This window comes from Echinops telfairi, unplaced genomic scaffold (genome assembly GCF_000313985.2).
Source record: "Echinops telfairi isolate 266 unplaced genomic scaffold, ASM31398v2 ScPeMD7_443;HRSCAF=831, whole genome shotgun sequence".
NCBI classification, from domain to species: domain Eukaryota; kingdom Metazoa; phylum Chordata; class Mammalia; order Afrosoricida; family Tenrecidae; genus Echinops; species Echinops telfairi.
In genome coordinates, this window is record NW_022104341.1 from 44,591,595 (window position 1) to 44,605,311 (window position 13,717).

The window sequence follows — 13,717 nt, forward strand, 5'->3', positions numbered from 1 at the left end:
GCTTTACACAATTGATGTATGTATGGATTGTGATAAGAGTTGTATGAGCCCCTGATAAAATGATTAAAAAAAAGAAAAGAAAGAAAATCTGCTTCTAAATTTAAGCTGGAAAATCACAGAAATTTAGACAAGAATTCTAACTATATGCCATTTTAATTTGGATACATGAACTAAAGATTGTGTACAAATTGTTCATAATGTCTCTGTACTCAAATGTGCTTATGATATATGCAAATGTACTCAAAATGTCTATTATGGAAAAAAATAAAAGTCCACAAGTGCCAAAATATGACTTAGACGTAACATCACAAGAATGGCAGAAGACTTGATGAACTGTGGGATGATATCAAGAACATTGTACATGAAGAAGGCAAAATGTCATTAAAAAGAAACCAAAAACCAAACCCACTGCCATCGAATCAATGGTGACTCTTAGTGATGCCCTATGGGTTTCTAAGACTGTAACTGTTTACAGGAGTAGAAAGCCTACCTTTTCTCCTGCATTGCTGCTGATGGTTTTGAACTGCTTACCATGTGGATCACAGGATCTTGTAACCACTACCCTACCAGGGATCCTACTGAAAAGAAAATACCAAAGTAGAAATCAGACGAGATTCTGAATTTTGATCTAAATTGTAGAGTAGCTTTGGCAAATGAAAGGAAGGGCTGAACAGAACATTTCAAAAGGCCGTACTGGCCTATGTACATATATTTATATGGCAATACACTGAGGTAGTGGATTGGCCTTCTGGCCTCTGCTCAAGCCCTCCCTCAATGCAAGAACACTTTGTTCAATGAAAGAACAACCTGGCAGTCTATGATGTCCACCTTCCCAGCATAATCGCTGAAAACAAAATGGGTGCATAAGTAAATGTGGTGAGGAAACCAGATGGTGCCCAGCTATCAAAAGATATGGATAGCATCTGAGATCTTAAAGGCTTGAAGTTAAACTACCATCTAGCCAAGAAGCAACAGCCAAATGAATCAGGTAACAGGCATTAGAAGACCCAAAACAAACAAACAAAAACCTTATTGTTAAAAATGAAAGGGGTCAGAGTAGAGATTCAAAACCCATCTGTAGACAATGGGACATCCCCTCACAGAAGGGTGAGTCAACCAGGGAGCAGAATAGCACCAATGAAACACACAATATTCTTCTGGTTCCTTGAGGCTTCTTCACCCCCCACTATCATGATGATCCCATGAAAGTCCTGCCTTTCACTGATGGTTAGGAAAGATGGGGAGAGAAAGGGGAACCAATCACAATGATCGACACATACACATACACACCAGGTGGATCAACAATAAAAACTGTGGGGAAAGGGAGACAGTGGTCGGTTTAAGCTATGAAAATAACAATAATTTATAATTTATCAAGGGGTTACGAGGGGGGGACTGATACCAAGGGCTCAACAGAAAGTAAATGTTTAGCAAATAATGATGGTAATATATGTACAAATATGATTGATACGATTATGGATTGTTCTAAGAGCTGTTCAAAAGGCCCCAATAAAATGATCTTTTAATTTAAAAAAGGGAGGGGAAAAATGGGCAGCATGAGAAGACAAAGTAAAATATTATAATGAAACCTAGAGTTCGAAAACCAAAAAAGAACATGCTCAGCATATTTTAACATGAAAGAACTCTAGGAAAAAACTCAAGCCTCGGGTTCAAGTACTGAGCAATTCTATGGGCAAAATACTGAATGGGGTAGGAAACATCAAAGGAAAATGGGAAGAACACACAGTTACTGTATCAAAATGACGTGACATTCAAGCATTTCAAGTGGTAGTATATGAGCAAGAACCAATGGTACTGAAGGAAGAAGTCCAAGTTTCACTGAAAGCATTAGCCAAAACCAAAGGTCCAGGAATTGGTGGAATACCAATTGAAATGTTTTAGCAAGCTAATCAAGCATGGAAGCACTCTAAGAAATGTGGAAGACAGTGACTTGGCCAGCTGACTGGAAGAGATTCATATTTGCACCCATTCCAAAGATAGGTGACCCAACAGAATGCTCGAATTATAGAACAAAATCATTGATATCACATGTAAGTAAAACTTTGCTGAAGATCATCCAACAATGACTGTAGTGCATTGAAAAGGGGCTACCAGAGGTTTAACCCATATTAAGAAGAGGATATGGACGTTAGATGTATCTTGGCTAAAAGTATAGAATACCAGAAAGATGTTTACTTATATTTTATTTGTGTGGATCACAACAAGGTATTTGTGTGGATCACAACAAACTATGAATTACCATGAGAAAAATGGGAATTCTAGAACACTTCATTGTGCTTTTGCAGAACTTGTAACATGGATCCAGAGTTCTGTTATGCAAAGAGAGTCAGGGAACGTTGCAGTTTTATAATTAAGAGGTATGTTTCAGGGTTGTATCCTCTCACCATGCTTATTCAATCTATATGATGAGCAAATAATCAGAGAAGCTGGAGTATATGAAGAACATGGCATCCAGACTGGAGTAAAGCTTATTAACAACATTCATGGTAATTATTTCTTTAATACCAGCTAACTAGCAAAGAGTTGGAAATTTATAGATGTCCCAAGATGCCATTCTGCCCCATTCCCCACAACCACCCCAACCCCTATTCTTTCCTTGGTATATTCCCTCACATCTCTGGGTTCTGCAAAGTGCTGTAAGGTTCCACAGAATCTCACAAAACTTTAAGGAAATGTCTCACACAATTGTGGGTACTGTCCAACTCCAAATCAGAATCCGTTCAATCTCAAACCTATGGATTTTAACTACAGTGCTGTCGAATATTAAAAGTACCACAGATTGTCAAAAGAACAAACAAGTCTGTCCTTAAAGAACAGCTCAAATTGCTCTTTAGAAGCAAGGATGGCAAGATGTCTCATGTACTTTGTACATATTATCAGGAGAAATCAGTTTCTGGTGATGGACATCGTGTGGTTAAGCAGAGGGGCAGAGAAAAAGAGGAAAACCCTCAACATGTTGACACTGGCTACAATGGGCTCAAATATAACAATTGTGAGGACGGCACAGGACTGGGCAGTGTTTTCTTCTGTTGTACGTGGGGTCTCTCTGAGTTGGAACCAAATCAATGACACCTAACTTCTGCAACATGTATGTGTGCCACGTATGTATGCAGCCTGTAATTTTATTCTCTTCGAATACATGCTATGAAATTAGCCAAAATCTGAACATCATAGCAGGACAAGAGGAAAGTAAAAGGAAATAGAGGAAAGAACTAGGAGGCAAGCAAAGAGCATTTATAGAGGTCTAAATATAGGCATGTACATATGTAAATATATTTATATATGACAATGGGGAAATCGATCTATGTGCATATATTTATAGGTTTAGTATTAAGGTAGCAGATGGACATTGGGCCTTTACTCAATGCAAGAACACTTTGTTCTATTAAACAGGCATTCCCTGATGCTCACCTTCCCAACACCATTGTTGAAGACAAAGTGGGTGCATAAGCAAACGTAGTGAAGAAAGCTGATGGTGCCCAGCTATCAAAAGATATAGCGTCTGGAGTCTTAAAGCAGTGGTTCTCCAATCCTAGTGCAGTGACCCTTTAATACAGTTCCTCATGTTGTAGTGACCCCCAACCATAAAATTATTTTTGTTGCATCTTCATAACTTAAATTTTGCTGTTATGAATCATAATGTAAATATCTGACATGCAGGATGTATTTTCTTTTTTTCTGCAGGATGTATTTTCATTGTTACAAACTGAGCATAGTGATTAATCACAAAAACAATATGTAATTACATATTGTAAAAGTTATTTCTATTTACAAATAAATGAAATATTCTGTTGAAGCATGAAGTAACACGAGTAACAATAACAGTCTTCACACTGGGTACTCGTATTTGGCGGACCGCCTAGAGACTGATAGAGGAGTGGTGTCTTGGTTCCTAAGACCATCGGAAGTGTGTTTTCCGATAGTCTTAAGTGACCCCTGTGAAAGGGTCATTTGACCCCCGAATGGTACCGCTGTCTTAAAGGCTTGAAGATAAACAAGTGGCCATCTAGCTGAGAAGCAACAAAGTCCACATGGAAGAAGCACACCAGCCTGTGTGATCATGCGGTGTCCATAGGATCAGATATCGGGTATTAAAGAACAAAAAAATCATTTATCATTTTGAATGAGGGGGCAGCGTGGAGTGGAGACCCGAAGTCCATCTACAGGCAACTGGACATCCCCTTACAGAAGGGTTGCGCAGAGGAGACGAGCCAGTGGGGGTGCCGTGTAGCACCAATGAAACATACAACTTTCCTCTAGTTCTTTAATGCTTCCTCCCCCACAACTAACATGATCCTAATTCTACCTTACAAATCTGGCTAGACCAGGGGATCTACACTGGTACAGCTAAGAGTTAGAAACACAGGGAATTCAGGACAGATAAACCCCTCAGGACCAATAATGAGAGTAGAGATACCAGGAGGGGAAAGGGAAGGTGGGGGAGAAAGGGGGAACCAATTACAATGATCTACATATAACCCCCTCCCTGCAGGACAGACAACAGAAAAGCAGGTGAAGGGACACATCGGAGAGTGTCCAAGACAGGAAAAAATAATAATTTATAAATTATCAGGGGTTCATGAGGGAGGGAGGGAGAGAACGGAGGGGGAAAATGAGGAGCTGATACAAAGGGCTCAAGTAGAAAAAAAGTTTTGAGAATGATGGCAACAAATGTACAGATGTGCTTGACACAATGGATGGATGTATGGATTGTGCAAAGAGTTGTACGAGCCCCCAATAAAATAATTTAAAGAAAAAAAGAAATTAGCTAAACTCACTCAAACATTAGGGCACAAAGCCTAATGGGAAGCTGGGAATTAAATGGTTTACCAACAGGAGCAGGGTGTAGTACATTTTTTAAACTGAATACTGATTTTCAGTTCCCTCTGCATCCTATACTCACCTCCATTAAACAATGTCAAGCATAGCCTCCCTATATGACAAAGTAGAACTTGCCCTGTGACTTTCTGAGACTGTAACTCTTTTTTTAAAGATAATTTTATTGGGAGCTCTTAAAACAATCCATACATCAATTATATCAAGCATCTTTGTACATGTTGCCATCATTCTTTTCTTTTTTCTTAAAATCATTTTATTGGGGGGAGACTGTAACTCTTTATGGTTGTAGAAAGATTGTCTTTCGTCCCAGGAGTTAGTAGTTTTGAACTACGAACTTTGAACTTAGCTGCCCAATGCAAAACCACTACGCCACCAGAGCTCCTTTTGTATCCTATGATGATACATGATATTCCCGAGGATCTTAGTCAAAGATCAGATTCAGTTAAGAACACAGGATGCAAACAGATGCGCCCAGCCCTTCGATGTTACAGTCAAGACGTGTCTTCTCTCATTAGGTTTGGAATGTCCTGTAAAGCTGGGAATGGCACTTTAGCAAACCCCTTGATATTTATTATCTCCACTTTCATTCAAGTATTTTAAAAAGCTGACAAAACTCAGATATTCATAGACAACTTTTAAGTTTTACCTTTCTAAAGATTAAAATATGAAGAATTAACCATTTTGCTCCCAAATATCAGAAGAATTTTATCTATTATCCCTTGCTATGCTAAGAAACCAATATGTAGACTAACAGTACAAATACTATCATAGATGCTGTGGGGAAATTTATGGGGGAAACTAATCAATATATGGAGTTGACGGAGGACAATGGTTTTTAAGGGTTATCCTGGCCTTGAATACAATCTAGTTAATGATGTAGATCACAAATATATAAACCATACAAAATTTTGGGAAATACCTTAAATCATCAATTTTATACACACAAGGCATATACATAGAACACTAACAAGTCAAATATAATTAACAAGTTTCTATCATTTTAAGTGATTGCTACATTTTTATAGGTTAAATCTATTTTTACTACTTCACATTCCAGAGCTACCTTTCCTTGAACAATTTATTTATCTTCCTATAAAACAACAGCAGGTATTCAAAATTACAAATTAAAAATGCCAAATTGTATTAAGTTAGGAATTATAAAGAGAGGCAGTGCATTAATTGATGTTTCATAGATTTAGCACTCATTTATTCACCCAGTCTTTCCAAGCACCCATAGTGGTAGCTCAAACTTTAAGAGTCAGGCTGAGTTCAAATTTCAGCTCCAATATTTATTTATTAACCTGGACATTGGACGTTTGTTAACCTATCTGTACCCCAGTAAAATGGAGATATTAAAAGCACCAATCTCATAAGACTACTGGGAGATATCAAAAGCTCCAATCTTATAAAGCTACATATTGAGCATTTAGACCTATGTCCAGTATATTTATTGACTATGCAAGAGCATTCGACTGTGTGAATCATAACAAACGATGGATAGCTTGAAAGTGAGAATTTCAGAACATTTAATTGTGCTCATGTAGAACTTATACACAGCTCAAAAGACAGATGTGTGAACAGAACAAGAAACTATTACATGGTTTACATTTAGCCAAGGCGTTCTTTAGGGCTGCATCCTCTCACCATACTTAATCTGTGTGGAGAAATTATCAGAGAAGCTAGATTACATGAAGAATGGGGCATCAGGATTAGAGAAAATTTTTTAACAACCTTCAATATGCAGACGGCACAACATGCTTGCTAAAAGTGAGGAAGACTTGAGATCCTTGCTGATGAAGATAAAGGATTGCAGTCTTCGATATAGATTGTAACTCAATGTTTAAAATAAAAACAAAAATACCCAAATCTTCACAACTGGATCAATAGGTGACATCATGATAACCAGAGAAAAGATTGAAGTTGTCTTGGATTTCATCTTGCTTGGATCCACAATCAAGGAAGCAGCAGTCAACAGAGCAAACAATGCATTATATTAGGTAAATCTACTGCACAAGGCCTCTTTCAAGTGTTGAAAAGCAAGCAAGTTACTTTAGCGACTAGGGTGTGCCTGACCCAAGCCATGATATTTTCAATTGTCTCATATACTCGTGAAAGTTGGACATTAAATAAGGAAAACATAAAATAAGAAGAATGAATGCTTTTGAATTATAATGCTGGTGAAGAACATTGATGGTACCATGGACTGCCAAAAGAAGAAACAAAGTTCTCTTTGAATTAGAGCCAGAATGCTCTAATGTAATGAAGTCAGGGATTTGAATCACCTTCTTTGGACATATTGTCAGAAGAGACCAGTTCCTGGAGTAGGACATCATGCTAGGGAGAGGGGCAGTAAAAAAGAGGAAGGCTATAAGATGGATTGACACAGTGGGCTACAACAATGGGCTCAAACATAAGAACAATTGTGAGAATGGTACCGGGTTGGGCAGTGTTGTACATAGGGGCCTTATGGGTTGGAAGTGACTCAATGACTTTACAAGCGCAGCATGTTTAAATGTATATAGTCCAGTGATTCCATGCTTTCCCAAATGCAAATTTCCACAAAAATTTGCAGGGATACCTATGAGTAGTAAAAAATAAAGATAAGAATCATTGTTAAATGTAGTTAAAGATGATTGGAGGGCAATAATGGCCGATTTGTATCCATGTGCATAAACCGTTTAGGTGTCTATTTGGACCTTGAGCAAATGGGCACATTATTTATGTACCAAAAACAAGGCTGCTACCGTTTAGAAAATGATGATGGCATCATGTGTACAAATATGCTTGATACAATTGATGTATGGAATGTTATAAGAGCTGTAAGAGCCCCCAGTAAAATGATATTTTTTTAAAAGGCTATGGTATATTTTTCTTGAAATTACTGCTAGACCAATAGGAAAAGAACTGTTTTAAAAACCCAGCTCACAAGAAACAAATGTCATAATATTGGGCAAGTTACTTTTACATTAACCTTTGTTATGTAAATGCAAATAATTTAGGGGATACATCACTGTAGTGCAAAATTAAACAAAATAACCACTAATAATTGGTGTTTCAAAAGTAACTGAAACTACAAAATAGGTACTTTGAAAGCTGAATATCCCTCGCAAAATCTGGAGAAATGTCTGGAATTACTGGATAACTGGATTCACAAACTCACAAATACAAGTCTATGTATCTCTGAGGTCCACAGGTTGGAATGACAATTCTGAACGTCAACTTACATTTGAGTTCCCACGGGTTGTGATAGCGGAGAGATACTTCTTCAAAGCCGCCCGGTCAATTTTGGACAAGTTCCTGACGGGTGGAGGAGAGGGATGCTTTCTTAATGCTAAAGACCTCAGTAAAAGTGGCCATGGTCACATCCAATACTAGAGTATCAGTCTGGTTAACATTGAATTTGGGAATTTTTTTTTTTAAAGAGAAAAGAAGATTCATATGGTCACAACTTCACCCACATTATTTGAACAAAAACCTTAAAACAGAACTAAGACGCCTCCAGGTTGGATTTATCCCCAGTTGTAATACAACTAAAATATGACAATCTAGAAACGACCCACAAGGACGCCTCTACTACCCTGAAAAGCATGCTGCTGCTGGGTTCCCGCTAGGCCGAGCGGACGGTTTCGGCGGACGGTTTCGGCAGACGGCCGCGCGGCCCGGCCTCCGAGCGCGCTTTAAAGTTGCGAGCGCGCCGGGGACTCTGTTGCGTCGCCGCGTCATCGACGTCACTCCCTCCCTCAGGAACAGACCGAATGGCCTCTGGCGATACTTTCATGCCTACGAATGCTTTCTCCCGGAGTCGGCCGAGGAGAAGAAACCAGTACTCTTTACTTCCGGTTTACCGAACCCCCCACCCCACCCCCAACGGCCATCGCCATCTCAACGTCAAAGTCGCCCACTACTACAAAGGCTAATTGCAATAACACGCTGAGAAGAGCCTCGGACACAACCCCGAATCTCGCCGACTCTTAAGCCCAGATCCCGCGACATTTCTTTCCCTCTTTTCTTTCCCAGCCCCACCCCCATCCCAACGCGTTGCCTCACAAACGTCGCGAGATTTTCCTCTCAGTCTCCGCCCCTTTACGGCACGATGGTCGCACAAGAATGTGACATAGCCTCGGCGGCCGCCATTTTCTTTCTTTCTTAGCAGTTAGCTGAGGAGAGGTTTCTGCGAAGAAGCCGCAGCGGCCACGCTAGGGTAGTTATGGCAGACTATTCGACAGTGCCTCCACCCTCCTCAGGCTCAGCCGGCGGCGGCGGCGGCGGCGGAGTCAACGATGCTTTCAAAGATGCGCTGCAGAGAGCCCGACAGGTAAGCCCGGACCGCGCGGCGGGACTCGGGCTGCTCGCGGTAATCGGCCGCTGGCTGAGTAGGCCGCTACTCCGTCGCGCAGGAGAAAGGGGGAAGTGGGGCCCTTCCGGCGTCCGAAATGTGGAGACTTCGTTTCCCTGGGTGGTTTTGTTAGGGAACAGCTTCAGCAGCTAACGTACTTAGAACCCGCGCGTGCTGCACAAATGGCCTTTAAGTTTCCCCCCGTTCCTGCGGCACACGCGCCTCTCCCTAGGAAGACGCCGGACCTCCCGTTTCCCTCCGAATCCTCGAGTCAGGAGCCCTCGTGGCGCAGTGGCTAAGTGCCGCTCGGCCCCCCAACTATTTCACGGGAGAAAGGGGAGGCAGTGTGCTTCGGTCAAGGCTTTCCGCCTTGGAAGCCCCATGGTGCTATTCAACTCGCCCTGTCGGCCCCAAGAACCCCAATCGAAGACTGGGTCTGGCAAAGCGCGCGTAGTTCTGCACAGTCGTGTGGAAGGTTCTGGTAATGCGTGGGAAAGGACCACGGTCTGTCTTTAGGATCTTTACGTTCAGGCGTTTGTTACTTAAAGGGACTGGGCAGCTTCCAGCCAGTCCACTTCGGCCTCACAATCCAAGGAGCTTTCTGGCTCGTTCGCCCGCACCTACTCGGCAGGGGCTTAATAGCGGTGGTATCCCGAATTGAAATTCTTCCTTTGGGCGGGATTTCCGTTCAGCCCTTTACCAATCCAATCCCTTTATTTCTCAAAATGGCTTCAGGCTCTTTATACCAGAAGTTTCGGTTTGAATCCGCGTCTTTGGAATCGTAAACTGGCTAGACCTCTTTGTTTTACTTCGATGCCTACGTTTATCCTGAAGGCACCTCTTTTCCACATGAAAGCTGTGGGAAACTAATCAGAAAGTAATTTGGGGGGATGTTTTGATTGGATTAGGAGTTCACATTGTTAAATTTAAAAATCATTATATTGGGGTCTCTTCCAACTTATAACATTCCATACATCAGTTCTATCAAGCATATTTGTACATATATTGCCATCACATTGTTAACTTCTTACCCTCCAGTATGATTAACTGATCTGGTGAATGAAAGGCAAAGCTCATAAAAAATCTCTTAACTGTATAATGTAACATGAAACTAACTCTACTCAAAATCAGTAATAGTTGGGAGTGTCGACAAATGGTCATCACTAATACCAATTTTGGGATTTTTTTCATTTTTCTCCTTTACTACTTAACATGTTTAGAATAACAACAAACCATTAAGCATGACAAAAATTCTATTAGTGGTTTATTATTTTTTTATCCAGGTTGGTTAGCAGTCCAACGCTTACATGACAGTGCCACCACACTTTTTGTTAACTAAAAATTAAGAGATAGGTGTAGAGGTAGCAATGTGTGTGTGCCTGTGTGTGTGTGTTTTACAGAACTAGGCATTTTTGGAATTTAGGTAACTTGCTTCTGGTTTAGTTTTAGTTTTTTTAATCTCTAAAGTCAGGCAGTGGTTAACTAATCTGACTTAACTCTGAAACAGTTCATTACAAAGAACCAGTAACACTGCCTCAAAATTTTTACTTTTGAATAAAAAGACCAATACAGACTTGTTCATAGGTTCTCCAACATCAATAGGAAATGTTTCCTAGATGATTATTAATCTGATTCCTAACCTCAACTAACTATACATAATACTTGTAGTTAAGTTAAGGTGACCAGATTTTAACAGTGGTAAGCAGGACACCATTGATAAAACTAATATCCTGGCGAAATAGCCACATGGCAGCTGAAAACCATATACCCTAGCTTGTGCATTCTTTCAAAAAAATAGGGAATTTTTTAAAACGCCGCGGGATGCAAGAAAAATTGCTAAAAATCGGGACATCTGGTCACCGTAAGTTAAGTGCCCTGGGTCAGTTCCAACTCATAGCAACCTTACGTACAATAGAATGAAACACTGCCTTGTCCTGTGCCATCCTCACAATTGTTACATTTGAGCCCATTGTTGCAGCCACTGTGTTATTCCTCTTGTCAAGGTCCTTCCTCTTTTTGTGCGGGGTACCCACCTCCCATTTTACCAGACATGATAACCATCTCCAGGAACTGGAGAAACTTGTTGCTCCTGATAACAGGTCCAAAGTATGTGAGGCACAGTCTCTCCATCCCTTTGTAAGCAGCTATACTTCCAAGACAGATCTGACCTTTGGACAGTATGTGGTACTTTCAGTATTCTTAATCAGTGCTATAGTTCAAATGCATCAGTTTTTCTCTGGCCTTCCTTATTCAGTGTCCAATTTTCACATACATATGAGGCAACTGAAAATACCATAGCTTGGGTTAGGCACCTTAATTTTCAAAAGTAATAACATTCTTTTCAACACTTCAGAGAGTTTTACCCAACACAAATATGTTGGTTGAGGTCTTGACTGCTGTTTCCATGCGTATTGGCTGTGGAGCCAAGCAAAATGATGTCTTGACAACTTCAATCCTTTCTCTGTTCATCTTAATGTTACCACAGTACTTATTAGACATGTAGATTTAAGTTAAATAATTTAAATTTTTATTTTAGTTTGCAGTAATAATTCAGATTTTCCATTTGAAATGTGTACTACTTGAATGAGTTTTTCTTCCTTGCGTGATTTTGCTAACATTTTCACTTCATTGACCATTCTTAGAATTCCAGAATCTTAGAATCCAAAAGCATCAGGTGGTGTTTAATTTGTATGGCTCTAATAAATAAAGAGGTATAAATAAATATCTGTGTGCCAAAGTTCTTTTTTAAAGTTCAAGAATGCTCCTCAGCAAACTCAAAGAGCATTTGTAAACAGTTGTAAACACTAACTATGTCAGTATGTACAACATAAACCATTTTCCCCCTCCATAGTTATATTTTCTCTGACTTAAAATACCTTACAGCATTATTTAGGAAAATGTTAGAAAATAAGTTCCTACTAAACATTTATTTCAACGTGTTTGAAAACTTATAGAGGTAGAACCATTGTTTTCAGGAGTGATCAGTAAAACTTTTAGGAAAAAGGAATTTTTACGAAATGCTTGGTTAAGGAAGGTTAGCTTGACTAAAGAGTCTTGAAAAATTAAATATATGGGGTTCTCCTTATTAGCTACTATATCTCAGGAACTAGATTGGGCTTTTTATCCCCACAGAGTCTCTCAGACCTACTGTAGGACTGCTATGAATCAGAAGTGGTCCATGGCAGAGTTTAGCTTTTACCGTATATACTCGAGTCATAAGCTGAATTTTTCAGCACTTTTTAAATGCAGTTTTTGTGGTAAAGCTGGGTGCCTCGGCTCATATTTGGGTCAGCTTATACTCGAATATATATGGTATATTTAATCCAGTACTTTTTATGGTAGGTATTTGTACTTCCAGATCTTTTTAAAAGGAAAATGTTGGTAACAAAAGGACAGTTGGTTTATGGAAACTGGTACTTAATAGTTTTAAGACTCAAGCCTTTGGATTTACCCTACTCCAAAACCAAATCAATTACCATCAGTCAATTCCTATTCTTAGCAAATGTATAGGATCGAGTAAATTGCCCCACTGGCTATAGATATTTACCAAAGCAGGTTACCACATCTGGTAGCAGTTGGTGACCTTTCAGTTCACACCTGAGGGCTTTAACCACTGTGCCAAGCAGGGCTCACCAAGTTTACTTTTAACCACACCATTTTCCTGATAAAACTTGGGACGGTTAAAATAGTTCTATATGATTCTGCACGTCAGGGGTAATCCATTTTGTCTTGTAATTATTAAAGATGGGTGATGGATATACTGGAGTTTAAGTGTTATTTAGTTGGTTCCAACTCACAGTGACTGCGTAGCAGAGCAAAACGAGACCCGGTCCTGCACCATCCTTAAAACTATTCTCATGATTGAGCCCATTGTTGGCTGCAACTCTTTGAGCTTATCTTTTTGAGGGCATTCCTTTTTTTGCTGCCCTGTTAACTTTACCAAGTGTGGTGTCCTCTCTCGATTAAGGCCTGACATCGCCATTACATTATTTCAGTTTTTAGAATCCTTGTCATTTTCCATGATAAAAATTAATAAATCAAGTGTGGTGATAGTAACTATCATGAATGGAATTCTATAAAAATTGAGGAACCAAGGCCTTGCCCAAAGTTCAAGGCAATTGATAATAGATGGAGACCTCTCCATATACTCATCATGTGACCTTGGTTAAGTTACCTTGCTGAGATTTTTTTTTTCTACTATAAAATGAATCTACCTCACTGAGTACCCTCTACCTCATGGGTTTGTTCTGCTAATTCAGTAACAATGAGTACAAAGCATTTATTATAGTTTGGTAATATTCTGTATCATAGAAAAATGTATTATGTCCACTGGTTTTGCTCGAATGTTTCTTCAGGGGAAAGCAATTGTTTGCCTCCATTCTAAAAGTTTGTTGTTAATTTTTTAACAGATCGTTTTAATAGTACAGTGAACCCTCGTTTATCGCGGTTAATCGGTTCTAGACCCTACCGTGATAAATGAAATTCCGCGAAGTGGGATTCCTTATTTGTAAATCAAATATT

The 13,717-nt window shown here is 39.6% G+C and overlaps 2 protein-coding genes across 20 annotated transcripts in view; one reads left to right on the forward strand and one right to left on the reverse strand.

The window, feature by feature from the left end:
* The window catches only part of DNAJB4 (DnaJ heat shock protein family (Hsp40) member B4), an 81,137-nt gene extending 72,718 nt beyond the window's left edge, over positions 1 to 8,419 (reverse strand). For both annotated transcript variants that reach the window (XM_045292094.1, XM_045292093.1), the window contains exon 1: positions 8,085 to 8,419. The gene's annotated coding sequence lies outside the window, so the exon portion shown is untranslated. The remainder of the gene's footprint in view (positions 1 to 8,084) is intronic.
* Positions 8,420 to 8,997: 578 nt separating this feature from the next.
* FUBP1 (far upstream element binding protein 1) overlaps positions 8,998 to 13,717 on the forward strand; it is a 36,790-nt gene continuing 32,070 nt past the window's right edge. For 9 of the 18 annotated variants that reach the window (XR_006680224.1, XR_006680223.1, XR_006680222.1 and 6 more), the window contains exon 1: positions 8,999 to 9,175. Coding sequence is in view for 14 of the 18 variants with exons in the window: in XM_045292081.1 (XP_045148016.1) it covers positions 9,068 to 9,175 (108 nt within the window). In the remaining 4 variants the exon portion in view is untranslated. Of the gene's footprint in view, positions 9,176 to 13,717 lie in introns of all 18 variants that reach the window. The other 9 variants (XM_045292091.1, XM_045292092.1, XM_045292084.1 and 6 more) reach the window with 3 other exon arrangements.